Raw genomic sequence first — 15,427 nt, forward strand, 5'->3', positions numbered from 1 at the left:
TTCGCACACGTATAATTTTCTATAAACAGCCTGGCTTGATTTTTGTATACACATACCTATACAAATGGGGGAAGAGATGGAGGCTGCTATAGACAGCACTATAGCAGGTGATGATTCCCAAATTGACTCTGAAATTAATGATGAATTTGAAGAAATAGAGGAGGATATATTGAAGAAAACTCATAGCATGAACAAGGGCTCTGTTATGAAGAAAGATAGAGGGAAATCAAAAAACTAAATTAAGAAACCTATGTCTGGTCAAAGTGGGATGGAAGCTAAAACACTTGCTGATAATAGCCCTTTAAGAAAATGGATGCAAGCCAAAGGTGGGGTTAATACAATGGTACTCAGGCTGTTAGGAAGTAGCCATAAGGAGGGAGCTACCACATAAAATCAGAAAAAAAATGTGAACGTATGTGACAACTGTACCTTAACCATGCCTGGTCAAAGTCTGCCCCTGGTCATACCCAATACTAAGGTAATTAATGATGTGTCTCACAATATGGAGGATCAGAGCATGGGTACGAAGCAAGTAACTGCCCTGTCGCAGATTGAGAATTAGGTGGAGAACAGGGCTAACAAAGAGGATGTATCGCTTAATCTGATTGTTCAACTTCTTAACAAACAGAGACATGAGTCCCAGCAACACTATACACAAATGTGTGAAGACAACGACAAAATGCAACAGTCCTTAACCACTCTAGAAAATAAACTTGGTGGCCTTACTTCAGAGATGACAGAGCTACAACAAAGGGTTGCAGATACAGAGGAACTTTCTACTCGTACAGAGGTATGTGTCAACAAACATGAGACTCAGATTGCATATCTGCAAACTAAAATCCAGGATATGGAGAACCGACAAAGAAGACAAAATCTCTGTGTTTTTGGCATACCAGAAGGGGCTGAAGGTGGTGACCCGGGAGCAATTATGGTTCAGCTTTTTCAGAAGGCATTCCCAGACTTATCGGACTGGGACTGAGATTCACAGCTGCAAAGGGTTCATAGGTTACCCCTAATCAAACGGAACAAGGATAATCAGTATCCCAGGCCATTTCTGATCTATATGGGTAACTTTCTGTTAAGACAAGCGGTGTCACTAAAGGCTCGACCTAGGAAACCAGTTATCATAGAGTCAATAACTTTCTTCGTAAGATCAGATATAAGTAAAATCACCATGTAGAAACGCTGGAAGTTAAAGCAATATATTGATCCAATTAAGGCTCGGGTGGTTAAGCATATTTACAAGAGCCGGCGTGCTTTAAAGTATTTAAGAATGGTCACACATTTCTTCTTTTGATGACCAAGAAGGGGAGAAAATGCTGAATAAATGGCAGAGAGAATCCACGGAAAAATTCTTAGAACAGTAATACAGTGAACGATTATACTAAGTGACTTAAAAATGCTAAAGGACCGAATTGATGTTGGCAGAGGCGCAACATCACATGACTATCTATGACTATGTGCTTTTCGTCCTTTTTTTTGTTTTCCTCTGCCTTTTTTATTATGCTAAATGAAAGAAAACTTGCTTATAGGATCAAGGAAGTAATGATTTTATGACTTTTTTTGTATTACATATGGTGGTGTCGGAGATACTGGTACGGGGGGGGGGGTCACTGCTGCAACTCTTTTGGCTGCCTAAACCAACGGCAACTGGTTAAAGAGAGGAATCCTCCTTAACGAAGAAGTGGGGGGTGGTTGGAATGGATGGGGATGGCAAGGATTGTGTTGGGTGGTGGGTTCAGGGGTGTGGGGGTTCTGGGAGAGGGTAGAAATAGTAAAATTGACATGAGGCGAGAAAGACAACAAGTGGCAAGGGTTTTTTTCACGTTCTTATCTTTTATTTTTTATGTGTAGGGGCAAGGGGAAAAGAGAAAATTATTGTTGTGGATAGAGTAAGGTGTCTAGTATGGAATGTGACTGGACTAAATATTAGGAACAAACGGTGTTTAGTTTGAGGAGTTAAGGATGTATAACCCGCATATAGTTTTATTGTCTGAGACACATATATGTTATAAGGACCGGAAAGTCCTTAAAGAATTAGGGTACAATGTGATCATAAGCTCAGATTTAAATGTGTCAATTCGTGGGGTCGCTATCTTACAAAATACATTTTTTAAAGCTGAGATTATTAAAACCTTTTCACACAAAAGTGGCAGAGGGGCTATTGCCCAATTTGTTATAGAAGGGAAGAAATATACGTCCTGTGTGGTTTACAGCCCAAATATAGATGACCCTACTGGTATGGATAACATTAATATGGAACTTCTTGAATTGGAGGGGGAGTGTCTGATATTTGGTGATTTTAATTGCATTATGAATTACGATATTGATACTACCAGACGGGGGACATTTAGGAGGATACACAAAACACGTGCTGCTATTAGAGAAATAGGGCGAATCCATAGCATTAAAGATGCTTGGAGGGTATTATACCCTTATGTTGCTGGTTACACATACTACTCGGCTGCGTATAAATTATGCTCCCGCATAGATATGGCCTGGGCATCAAATAATATTTTGGAAACAAGCAGCATGGAAATCTGCCCGCGGGTCCCATCAGACCACAACCCTAATTTTCTCTCTTTTAAAACACTAACAAAGAAACTAAATCACCGCTCTATTTCATTTCCAAGATATGTATTGCTTAATGCAGACTTTATAATCAAACTACAGGTTCATGTTATAGACTTCCTGGAATTCAATCTTGGCTCAGCTTCATATAACGTGGTATGGGACTCTTGTAAAGCTAGTATTAGGGGTTACACACAGCAGTATATTTTTAGAGAGAATTTAAAAAATAAAAAGAATAAAGATGATACTATAGCAAAAATATTACATACAGAATAACAACTAGCTGCCGCGCTTTTACAAGCGGCCAACTTAGTAGAAGAGCTAGGCTATAATTTAATCGATCTCAAGTCTGCTTTAAAACAAACATTGAGAGAAAAAAGCTTAATTAAATTGCACAAATATCGTCTCTCTCGGTATGAGGGTGGGGAAACTATAGGAAAAGTGCTAGCTTACAAGGTGGTAGAAAGTAAGGCTAAGACACTAGTTAGGACTATTAAAAGCTCTGATAACATGATATATAATAGTCCCTCTCAAATTTTGGAGCAGTTTGGTAGATACTATAAAGACTTATATACTCCTGAAAGCCATCCAGGAACTGATGATATTAATTAATATCTACAAACTAATGCAGTGAACCGTATTAGCGAGGATCAATTGGATATGTTGAACAAAGACATTAATCTGGCAGAGATTGGATTGGTAGTTTCTGCTCTGCCTCTGGTAAATCATCGGGGGACGATTCGAATCCGTTAGAACTTTACAAACACTGTATTGAGGAATTAGCCCCTATACTTAGCCAAGTGATTGGACTTACGGGACAAGGGGGAAAATCCCCCGAGTCATGGGCACTTACACAAATTATGTCCTTCCTAAAGAACGGTAAAGCAGCGGATGAGTGTTGGTCGTACCGACCAATTTCGTTAATAAACACAGATGCAAAGATATTTGACAAAATATTGGCAAATCAACTTGCCCCGATAATCTTTGCTCTGGTATCTCCACAAAAGCATGGATTTGTACTTGGTAGGGACACTACAAGTCATATAAATACAGCCTTTATAGCCTTTGATGCTGCTAAGGTTAGATCCACCCCACTCGGTATGATAATACTAGATGCTGAGTAAGCATTTGACCCAGTGTCGTGAGACTATCTATGGGCTGTTTTGAAAAGGTTTGGCATCAAGGGATTATTTATGCAATGGATAAAGGCTCTTTATGATAATTTTTCGAGCAAAAGTATGCTATGCAGAGGCACAATTGGGGAAATTTTCTATTTCACGTGGCACCCGTCAAGGGTGTCCACTATCACCTTTATTATTTGCTCTGTCCATCAAACCTTTCTTAGTGGCATTACAAAACAAAACAAACATAATACCGTTCTCTTCTGGTTCAGATACTCTTAAGATGATGGTATATGCAGACAATATCATGGTCTACTCTACAAATATAGACGAGGCAACGACAGGGATTATCACGGAGGCTAGGATGTTCGGTACAGTATCTGGCTACATGATGAATACTAATAAATCACAAATAATAATGAATTATAAACCTAAGGACTCAAATCAGACGGTATGTAAAAATGCTATCTACCTGGGAATCAGAATCTCCGCATGTCCAGAACAGATAGCTATGCTGAACTAAGAATTATTGCTAAAAGAAACAGCTATTACTCTAAGAAATGGCACAAGGTTCCACTTAGTTTAGTTGGCAAAATTAACTTAATTAAAATGAAGATTCTCCCCAAGTTTATTTATTTATTCCGATCTATAACACTACGCATTAATAACATTTTCTTTAAGCGCCTAGATGCGGTACTAATTAGCTTTATTTGGGGCTATAAAAAGCACATAGCGCAAATGAAACACTTAAATTATCCTATGGAAAAGGTGGCTTGGATTTCCCTGATTTTAAAACATATTTTTTTGTCAGCATTTATAGGGTTTATCCGCAGCTTGATACATCCTGATAAAGAAACTTCTTTCTATTATGCATTATGTTGGGAGCAGAGTCTAAAATGTTCTTATAACGAATCAATGATACGAATTATTTCAAGCGGGTCAAATTTAAGACTGCACGAGATATAGTATATATCTGGAAGGCTATTGTTAGTAAATTTCAAATACCGATATATCACTCTAAACTACCTTTATGGGACAACCCAGTCCTCCCAGGAATTTTTCATGATGGGAGAGGGAGGCAATGGGCACATTGTGGTATTAAAAATGTAGGGCATTTATATGGTAACACAGGTTTTTCAACGTTTGTTAGACTCCAACTTCTGTATAATGTCACAGAGAGTATGCTCTTAAAATATTATCAAATTCGAGACTACTTTCAAAGTAACCTTGAACTTACTGAACAGACTGACTCTAGTAAGTGGGAATGTATTTACTCAGCAAAAGAGAGATCACTGATTAGCTTTGTATATAAAAGATTTAACTTTCAAAAAGAAGGTGACTGTGGGAAATTAGCTACACGGTGAAGCCAGAAGTTAGGGTCTACTATCACTGCTAACTCAATATCCCTCACACTTGATACTATTAGAAAATCAGTCTACTCCTCCAGTTTAAAGTTATAATCATATAGAACAATCTGCCTTCTCTATTACACCCCTGCACGTATCTCAAAATGGGCAGTAAGTAATTTAAGTAATTTAAGCAGTGTTAGGACTAGATGCCCAAAATGTGACTTATACGCAGCGGATTTAGAGCACATGTTTTATACATGCCCATCATTATTATTATTTTGGGGAGGAATAGAAAGGATTATGTCTCAAAAACGTAAAAGATCTATTTCATTACGGGTATAGATATTTTACTGGGACCACAATCATGTGACTACAGCCTGAGAGAACTTATCAGTAATATATTGGCTTGTGCTAGGCTAAATATAGCTTGATCATGGATTGCACGAGATCCACCATCGACAGCAGAATTATTATTATTATATTATTATTATGTTTGCACTTGTAAAGCGAGCTGCTACCCGGAGGTTTCCTGGCGCTGTGCAACGCTGGGGAACCCGTCCTGGCTTTCCCTGTGGGATGGTCCCTGCTGGGAGTCCCCAAGGTGGAGCCAGGCATCCCCGGCGTTGGGGGCGGGGGGGCGTTGTGGAGATTAGGCAAGCTAATGCCCTGAGTTGCCGAGTCTGACCCCAGATTAGAGTAGGCACCGAAGCGAGAATTATCGAGTCCGCTGACCCAAGTCCACGACCCTGCCGCGTCGGGAATTGAACCCTGGTCCCGGCCGACTTCTGCTCCCGGGTCTGCCGCCTGTAACTGGTGAGCCACACCACTCCACATGATTGACCATAGTTAAGGATACATATAAAATGGAACATGCCTTAGCTAAAACTTGGGGTGTAAGGGCACTGTATACATTTGGTAAATATTTGGGGAGAATTTATATAGAATTTGTCTTTGGCAGTGATCCTACAGTCTGGAACTCCATTCCATTGCCTCTACATCAGAACTGACACCTCTTACATAGCTTTCAAGAGGAATCTCAAAACCCTACTCTTTCAAAACCACCTCGCTCTCTGAACTTTATATCATTTTATACCCAATTAACAATGTTAAATATATCTCAATGTCTTTTTGTATATATACTTTCATCTACCTGTTTTTTCCCTGCAATTTGTATACACCTACTACTTCTTTACTTTTATCTGACAAGAGTTCGATAACCTAGAGGGCCAGGACTGTGCTGTTCAAAACAACAAATGAATATATAAAAAAAAAAGGCAATTGGTTCATTACATCAGCAAAGGCCACACCCTGTCACAGGGGAATACTGGGTATCGCAGAAGGCCATAATCTGTGGGCATTTGGTCAAGTGAACTGGGTGCAGAGCAAATCTACATATCATTGAAGATAGATGGGTGTCTCAAGATAAATATTTAAATTCTCAGCCAATCTAACTCATCAAAAGCCTTTGATCAAGAGTCTTCCATTGTGGCATGCATTTCACCAAACAATCACTTTCTGCATTGATATCATACATCACTATGTCAATCTTCTCATTGATTAACATTTTTGGAGCTCAAGGAACACATTTTGTTTTCTTGACTTTCTTAAGTAATTCAACAGACTTCAACTTCCTCAATTTTAACTAGAAAGATGAAATGTTGTGGGAAAAAACACAATTAAATCTGACCATAGTATACTTGGTTATTGACATTTTTTTACAATTAAACTATAACGTACCAGCTGCAGTTGAAGTTGGTTGCTGAATACTAGTAGTTGGCATACGACTGCTTAGAGATGCTGTGCTGCTTTCAGTGCTTCTTTCAGTAGTTAGAAGGTTCCCGCTCTTGCTGGAAGTAGTTGAAGTATTCTCATTTTTTCCATTAGTAGATGACATATTGTTGCCACTGTGACTTGTGGTTGAAATGCTTCCCCCGCTGCCACGAGTTGTGGAAACAATAGGTTGTGTATTTTTAGAAGGCGATACAGTTGTAGATTCTGATGAAAAGGATTGAAAATAGAAAGATTAGACCTTATGACATATACTTAATCTAGTATGTTATGCCTTACGGTCTTACACCACTTCTGGTCACCAAGCAATGATTTTTAAGCTTATAACACTAGATATTTAACTCCTGTGTTGTCGCACTACCAGTGGTGCTATATTGTAATAATGTTATCGTCTATAACTAAGTCACATAGTTAATAAAAAAATATATGCATTTTGATCACTGTGTGGTTGCCTATGGCAATGTTGGACATATTTTCGGAACTAGATAATGCAGGAACTACTGCTAAGGCAGGGTGAGAGAGGTGGCAATATGAATTTTTGAACTGATCTATTTATTCATGTTGATTGGTCAGAAGATGGCCCCATAAAGGTACTGGTCACTGTTGCTAGTTATATAACATTAAGCTCAATCCGGCATTGCTTTCAGACGCAGGGAGCTGCAACACATAAACACACTTGTTATTTGGTGTAAATCCATTCAATAATATTAGCGTTATTAAAGAAAAAAGAAATTAACATATCTACGAAGGCTGAGGATAGACACACGCAGCCAACAGATCTCATGGTGAGATCTGATTAGCTGCCAAAATTTCAACCAGGAAGTTTTGGCAGCCATCTAAGTCCCAAGAAAAAAAGTGAATAAAGAGAAGTGAGGTCCCGTAGGCCTGGTAGTGGTGACCCACAGGGACCCCATCGGGGGACCAAAATAGTTTTTGCCAATTTTGTCGGTGATCCGCAGAGTACCTGCAGATCCTGTCAAAATTGGGGGAAAAAAGCAAGTGCAGTGGGCTGCACTTGCTTTTCCTTACCCCAGGTCCCGGGGGAACTAAGTTTTATATTAAAGGGGAGGGGGTGGCACATGAGGTCCCTCTTTCTGAGCCAATTTCAGCACTGGGGACCCCAGCCCCTGGGGTCTGGCAGATTTCATGAAGGGGGACCTCATGCCCCGAGGCCCAGCTGTGCATAGGAAAGGGAGTGGGGCTGCACAGCCCCCCTTCTCAGAGGCAATAATGCCGCTGGGAAATCCATCCCCCAGGGTCAGGTTCCTTTTATATTCCAAGGGGATTAACCACTTGTAAATAGCGTGTTTGTTCTCGCTTGGTAGGATCAATTTTAAAGCTCCTGCCAGGCAGGAGCAAACACTTCCGCTCCCAGTGTGTGGAAGTATGTAAAATGCTACTGCACTCTGGGAGTGAACTTTTCATCTGTTTCCCTGCCTGCTGTGAGGCGGTCAGAGAAACAGATGAAAACATTACTCTTGCCCGCAGGGAGCCGTATGTTTAGCTGCTCCCTACGTTAGGGAACAATGCCAGCTCCCACTGGAGGCATGGAACTGGTTGGGGCCACAGGGGCATTGGGTGGGCTCCAAGGCACCCACCTGTCATTGGTCAGGCCTCAGTGGATAGAGTCCTTGGGGTCAATAGTGGGCCAGGGAGGGGGGCTAATACCCATTCCCCATTGAAAATGTGGCAGTGGACAGGAGATTGGGTTCCTGGGGCCAACATCAGCCTAGGGAAGGGGTTCACTGATCCCCGTCCCAAATATTAATTATATAGGCCCTGGACGATTGGGACCCCGGGCCAATATTTGTCCAAGGAGGAGGCTACGTTCCCCCTCCACCTTTTGATTATGTAGAGGGTGCCCTGAGTAGGCTACAGGGCACCCACCATTTCCTGCATGGGCCAGAAGAATGGGGCCTCTGGGGCCAATATTGGCCTGGAGAGGGGGGCTTATTGCCTCCCAAATCAATATGCAATTGGTGCCCCGGGAGGGCTCCAGGGCACCAACTATTTATTGGTGGGTCAGGGGGAATTGGGTCCCCGGGGCCAGAAATCAGCTTGAGGAGGGGAATGCATGCCCTCCTTACTATTTACAATAAGGCCAGGCCCCGGTAGATGGTGTCCCGAAGGCGGAAATACCATCCAGGGAGGGGAGCCAAGTACCCCTTACCCTAAAAAATGTGACAGACCCCAGGTACGGGGTACCTGGGCTGAAATTGCCCTGGGGTGGGGGCGTCGTGTCCTACTCAAATGTTATCTGCATGTGGGGAATTGGCTTCAGGGCCTGGCCGCAGCCCAGACCCTGTGCCAAAGTTCCTGCCACGCATGTTCAATGGCCTTGTGTGGGTTGGCTGAATGTGTGGGGTTGGGTGCAGGGCCTGGCCAGAGGCCAAGCCCTGTGGCCAATCCCTGCTGCACATGGCCGACACCATGGGGTTGGCCACTGGGCAGCCTGGCTGTGTTAATCATTGCCGCTGTGTTAAAAAAATATTGAAATTCACTGAAAAAAACAAAGGTTACAGGGAAGTTATAGTTAGGATACAGAATTTAAAAACCTTAAATAAATCACACACAAAAATAAGGTAACAAGGATGTTATAGTTAGGTTCAGAATTTACATGCACAAAACAACCAAAATGAAGCAGTTATATTTAGAGTTATCTAAAAAAATTAACTCATGCCCAAAGTTAACTATAACTCACCCCCTTGCCATGCACTGCTAATTACCCCACATATTACAACACTCATGACATCTTCTATGACATCATTGATAATATCAGTGCAACATTTGCAGTAAAATTGCTGATGAGAAAACTGTGCATGGCAGGGATGCGACTTATAGTTACTTTAGGGTACTTGTTATTGTTTCTTAAGATAACTCTAACTTTAACTGTTGAATTTTCATGGTTCTGTATGCGTCCATTCATTTTTTGTTGCCATTTTTAAATAAAACAAGGATCAAAGTGACATAAAATGGTGAAACATACGATTGGAAGAAACTTAGAAGCATAGTAGTTGTAAAATCACAATTTATAAGCATTGAAAAAATCACTGAATCACATGCAAATCACATTAGGTTGGTGTATGGGGAGTGAATAAGTGATAACGGGAAGATAGTACTTGGAACAGTTGAGAGTGATCTAATCCTAGACAGTATTTGGTCTGTGGGTGGCTCCTGGGCAATTGACCTGGAGTACATATCCTGCAAGTCATGACATACAGAAAACACTCTAAAATGGATTAAGATAGGAGGGAGCAAATGGATGGGAGAGGGGAGAGTGGGGAGGAGGGGAATCATGTTGGTCGAATGAGGATTCTCACTGTCGAAGTTGCAAATAGAATCTATTGCAGACAACAGTGATCGATAGTTCCTTTATTGTGAAGGCACAGTATGAATAAAGATGTCCGGTGTTTCCCATATACATTGCAATATTATAGAGATGCATTTGCTCGGAGATTGGGATATATGTGTACTTCTAAGATATGTTGCCCATGCCATAGTATATAGTAGGAAACATTACTAATGGATTTCCAGTCAATCAGAATTACCTTAAGGGCAATGTTGAGAAGGATATTTAGTAAGGTGAGGCATGAATCTGGGAGCTTGAATGGTGGCATTGTAGAGTGTGGACCAAGAATTATCAAAGGGAAGGATAGTCGGATCGTGGATATAAACATTTTGCATAGCTGGTAGGAGATGTCTAACCAGCAGCAGGACAGTCGGGGGGAAGAGAAGAACAGATGTTTTGCACTGCCAGGTGATGAATTACAAGCCCAGCATGTGTCAGAGTCTTTAAGTTTTATTTTGAAGAGTTTAGTAGGAGTCTAATAGAGGAAGTGAGCAGCAAAGAATTTAGTTTGTCTCAGTGAGGGAATAAGTTTGTTTTGGAGTAGTCGTGGGCAGATTTTTGACCAGGCCTCCTCGCTAAGAGGTGCGGAATCTTTTGAAAAGAAATATGATGAACATTTGTGCAGTAGTTGGGGGTGATGAGGAGTTTTTAAATTAGTGAGAAATTTGTAGTTCTTAGATGCATTAGGACTGCCCAACAGCATGAGCTGCAACTTTCAAAGAAGAGTCGATTTTAAATTGGGCCTAGCTTGGTCACTTTTGCTTTGACCTGTAGGAAGTCCTGGAAATCCATATTTGAGAGATCATGTTTGCTTGGTAGCGATGTAATTGTCAGTGGTTCAGAGTCCATGTAAAGGTTTGATATTTATGAGATGCCTTTGGCTCCCCATATCCCACTGATGGACATTGAGTTGGTGGTCCGTAATGATAAGGACAAAGATTTCTGTATGTTGGTTGCCAGGGATTAATGTAGAGTTAATAAGGCAGAAATTGGATCTCTGAAGATCTTCCTCGAGTGTGTGTAGGATTGTTGAGTTGTACTCAAATTGGCTTCTAGGCTCAAGGGATGAATGATTGCTAATTCCTCAGCAAGCCATACAGGCTTACTGGATGAGCCAGTTTCAAACTAATTGGTAGTTTGTGTGGCTAAATATGCAGTTTGATAGACTTTCCAGTTTGGGAAATTACAACTGCTTCTCAGTTTTAAGGAATAAGTCTTCAGATAGGTGGACAGGGAGCATACTGAACAGAAAGCTAATTAAAGGGGACAACATTTTAATGGTTTCAAGTCTGCCCCTCCATGAAATGTGTTTGGGACCATGCAGACAAAAAGTCCTTTAATTTACTCAATGACTTGTTTTCATTTTTGGCAATCGATTCAGAGAGGTCATTGCAGTACCAAATGGTGAATTATTTAATATTTGATTTCCATTGAAGGTAAGATGAGCCAATAATCGAAAGGTGGCAATGAATTTTCAGGGGAAAGTTCATTGTTTAAGGAATAACCAGAAAAGTTTGAAAAATGATCAAAAATATCTAGAATAGCTGAACTTGGGGATTCTGTAAATATCAGTATGTTGTCTGTGTATGCAGCTGTTTTATAAGTAACATCCCTGAATTGTATGACTGGGGTATCTTAGGATATGTTTAACATTACTAGGAGTGGGTTGATTGCCAATAGGAATAGTAGGGGGGAGGGGCAGTCTTGGTGGGAACCCTATTGTAGTGCAAAATAATGAGAAAAAGGAACTGCTAATTTTAATTCTAGCCTAGGAGTCATTCTGATGAAGGGTTCCCCAAGATTATATATTGATCAGACAACCTCCAGGCATGGTCACAAGACCTTGACAAATGCTTTCTCTGCATCTAAGGCTATGACTGCTGCTGCTGGGGTAGTGCGGGAGTGGACAGGATGCAATTTTGATCACATGGGAAAAAAAGCAAATGTTGTCACATGCCAGATCTCCTTTGCTAAAGCCTGTTTTGGTATTGAGTGGTAAGGAGGTTGGTGAAGATTTTTGCGTAAATATTCACCTCAATATTTATGAGGTAGATGGGTATAAAGGTATTAGGGTTGGTGTGGTCTTTTACATCTTTAGGGATAACCACAATGTTGGTCTCAGAGGCAGAGCCTGACCTGAATATTGAGAAAGTGACATGGCACAGGGCCATCTTCAGTGGTTCAATAATCATAGAAGCAAAGGTTTTTATAAAAGTCAATGGGAAGACTGTCTGTTCATGGTACTTTACCTGCAGTATTCTTTTTATAGCGAGTTTAATTTTATCTCTGCTGATTGGGCTGTATAAGGATAGTTGCTAGAGATTTACTTAATTGGCAGGTTGTGGAGAAATTCTAGACAGGCATCGTTTGGGTTATTAGCCAAAGGGGAGTATAGTTTGGTAGAGAATCTTTGGAACAGTTTTATTATTGCATCCGTTGATGTTTGTACTTTTCCTTGGTCATCCTTGGTGCTCTGTATGAGGTTGGAGTTGGTCAGTGACATCAATGATGACATCACTAGTTAGCTCAAAAAACTATAATTTCTGAACTTCTTTGGTTATGTGCATGTGAAATCAGAGCCTAACTATAACGTCTCTGTAACCTTTTTCAGTGAATTTCTAAGTTTAAAATGTATGTGTATATATATATATATATGGCTATGGTGCGAAGGCGCTTTTTGCACTAAATAAAATTTGCACCTGAAATTTCTGGGTCCGCCGTCGCCCTTCTTCACGCTGTAAGGCTGACTTCCTGAGTGATATATATATATATATATATTGTTTTTTTCCAAGGATTCCAATGCTGCATCCTTGTGTTTGCAATCAGAGGCTGACACCATGGGATCAATTATCAAAGATAAAGTTTATTCCATGCGAATGCCTTGGCACGTTTTGGCGGCAAAACCGCCTTGTTCACATCTGTCCACAAAGACTGAAGTGCATTATATACAAGTGATTGGCTTGGCAGCAGCCTATGTGAGTTGTCATGGAAACTTCTCTTGCATGAAGGGCATAGAAGAGGTGCGTTCCGTGACATGTGGTTAGTCATTGTTTGATTAGAAGTCTTTCTTTTGTCACCATTAGAGTAAAAGATTTAGAAATAATTGTGGTTAATATTTGCATTGTTAAAGATAAAATAAACAATAGGCTGTAGGTAAAAGTGATTACACAACAATAATAATAATATGTGCATTTCCTTCATTACTAATTTAAGCAAATTAATGCATTTGAATGACTGCAATATATACAATGTGCTCCTAAAATAATATGTGAGCTTTTTCCTGTACATGTTCCATGGCTAAAGATGATCAGAAATGAAAGATTGATGTTATGTTTTGACCCAATGGGATTCCTAAAAAATCCAGGTGTTCCGACCTTAGTGATATAGGCTCTGTCTGTATTGTCTGCTCTGCTTTGTCCCGTTGTAACGTTGTTAATTGTATTTGTATGTTCTGGCTTCGAATTGCCATAACTAAGGTGCTAACTTGGTGAACATGTCTTGCTAGTGCACTGACTACTAGGTTCTTGGATGGTTAGCACAGCTGTCTCTTGGTGCAGGCTTGCGGTATGTGGAAATGCCACTGGTTGGAAGCATATGTAATAGGAGTGGTTACTCGGTCAGTACCCGGTCAGTACCCGGTCAGAATTTGTTGTACACGGATACACACTGCATAGTGAAGGTCTGGAAGCCATTAGAGTCATAGCTTTATGTAATTAAAAATAGAGTGTGAAGTAAAAGTGAAAAAAATAGAAGATAACAAAAAATACAATACAATAATTGAACCATTATTGCAAGTTTACCTATGCCACCAAGCAAAAAAGATAACACAAATTAGATTTTTGGAAGCAGAACTGTAAAATGATAGGAGGATTGGGTCTAGGAACGGGGGAGTTAATTGGTACCTTGGTAGATTCAAAGTCATGATTGATGCTTGGATATTCAGAGGTGCACACTCAATGCTTCATCCGCATTGAGGCCATTAGGTGTTTTGGAGTCTAGTAGGATGATATATCTAGACTCCAGTCTCCTGAGTGCTAGCTGTCTGTTGCCTCTCCTGGCATTCTTCTGCACACTGTCAATTACAAAGTACTTAAGGTCCTCTGCCCTATCACCATGATGTGCATTTATGTGGCGTGCCACGGAATATGCGGGATCGTCATTACTGATCACGCGTAGATGTTGCAATATCCTTACATGGACAGGGTGTATGGTGCTCCCTATGTATCTTTTGTTACATGTACACTGCAGAACATAAACTGCAAAGTCCATTTTGCATGTAAAGTTTTCTCTTATCTCGAGGGGAGACTATCTAAGCGGAACCTGTACTTTGCTTGTGTTCATGCCAAACCTACAACCTTTGTACGTAGTGCATTTATGAAAGTCCTTAGTGCTCTTGAGCCAGATGGTTTTGTTCTCCTTCCAGGGAGCATTGGACACTAATTCTTGCCTCATGGACTTTGCCCGTATAAACGTGAGTTGGGGCAACTTGGCACAAGAGGATCCTATGGTTGGGTCGCTGTGAACTACTGGCCAGTGTCTATACAGGATTTTTCATAGCTGTGTGTGATATGCATTGTAGCCTATGATCTGTCTTGGTGTGTCAACTAGTTTCGTCGACCTTGGTTGGACAGGTCGTTTGAAAATAAGCCCTTCTCTACTCTTTGTGGTGCATTTTTGTTCAGCTTTGGTCAGGATTTTGTTACTGTAACCTCTGGCACGTAGTCTATCAAAGAGTTCATCCTTGGATGTTGAAAAACATTTCTGTGTGCTACAATTTCGCTTCATCCTAAGACATTCAGCATAGGGGATGTTAGAGATGGGGTGAAAACCGTTGGCGTGTAAGATTGTGTTGCCCGACGTAGGTTTCCTGTAAGTTTTGGATTGTACTTTGTTGTTGCTGACAAATAACTCCAAGTCCAGGAAGACAATGGATTCTTTACTGTTCGTACATGTGAATTGGAGGTTAAGTGTGTTTTGGTTGAGCTCAGCTGCAAATTTTTTTGCACCGTCCTCACTGCCTTTCCATAACACAAAAATATCATAGATGTAGCGACAGTATAGTGCCACATTTTCCAACATTTGTGCGTGGTGTTTCACCATGAGTACTTGCTCCTTCCACCAGCCCATATGCAGATTAGCATAGCTGGGGGCGAAGCAAGTACCCATGGCTGTCCCGTGTATTTGTTTGTGTAGGAGGTTATCAAACGTGAATGTGCTATTTTCCAGGCACCACTCGGTCATCTGTAGCA

General features: G+C 40.8%; 1 protein-coding gene across 1 annotated transcript in view; it reads right to left on the bottom strand.

The window, feature by feature from the left end:
• Positions 1-15,427, bottom strand: part of LOC147733208 (mucin-5B-like) — an 875,769-nt gene that overhangs the window by 202,158 nt on the left and 658,184 nt on the right. The window contains exon 29 of the mRNA XM_086957740.1: positions 6,779-7,036. Coding sequence (XP_086813866.1) covers positions 6,779-7,036 — 258 coding nt within the window. The remainder of the gene's footprint in view (positions 1-6,778; positions 7,037-15,427) is intronic.

Source organism: Lissotriton vulgaris, chromosome 2_1, assembly GCF_964263255.1.
Source record: "Lissotriton vulgaris chromosome 2_1, aLisVul1.2, whole genome shotgun sequence".
NCBI classification, from domain to species: Eukaryota; Metazoa; Chordata; class Amphibia; order Caudata; family Salamandridae; genus Lissotriton; species Lissotriton vulgaris.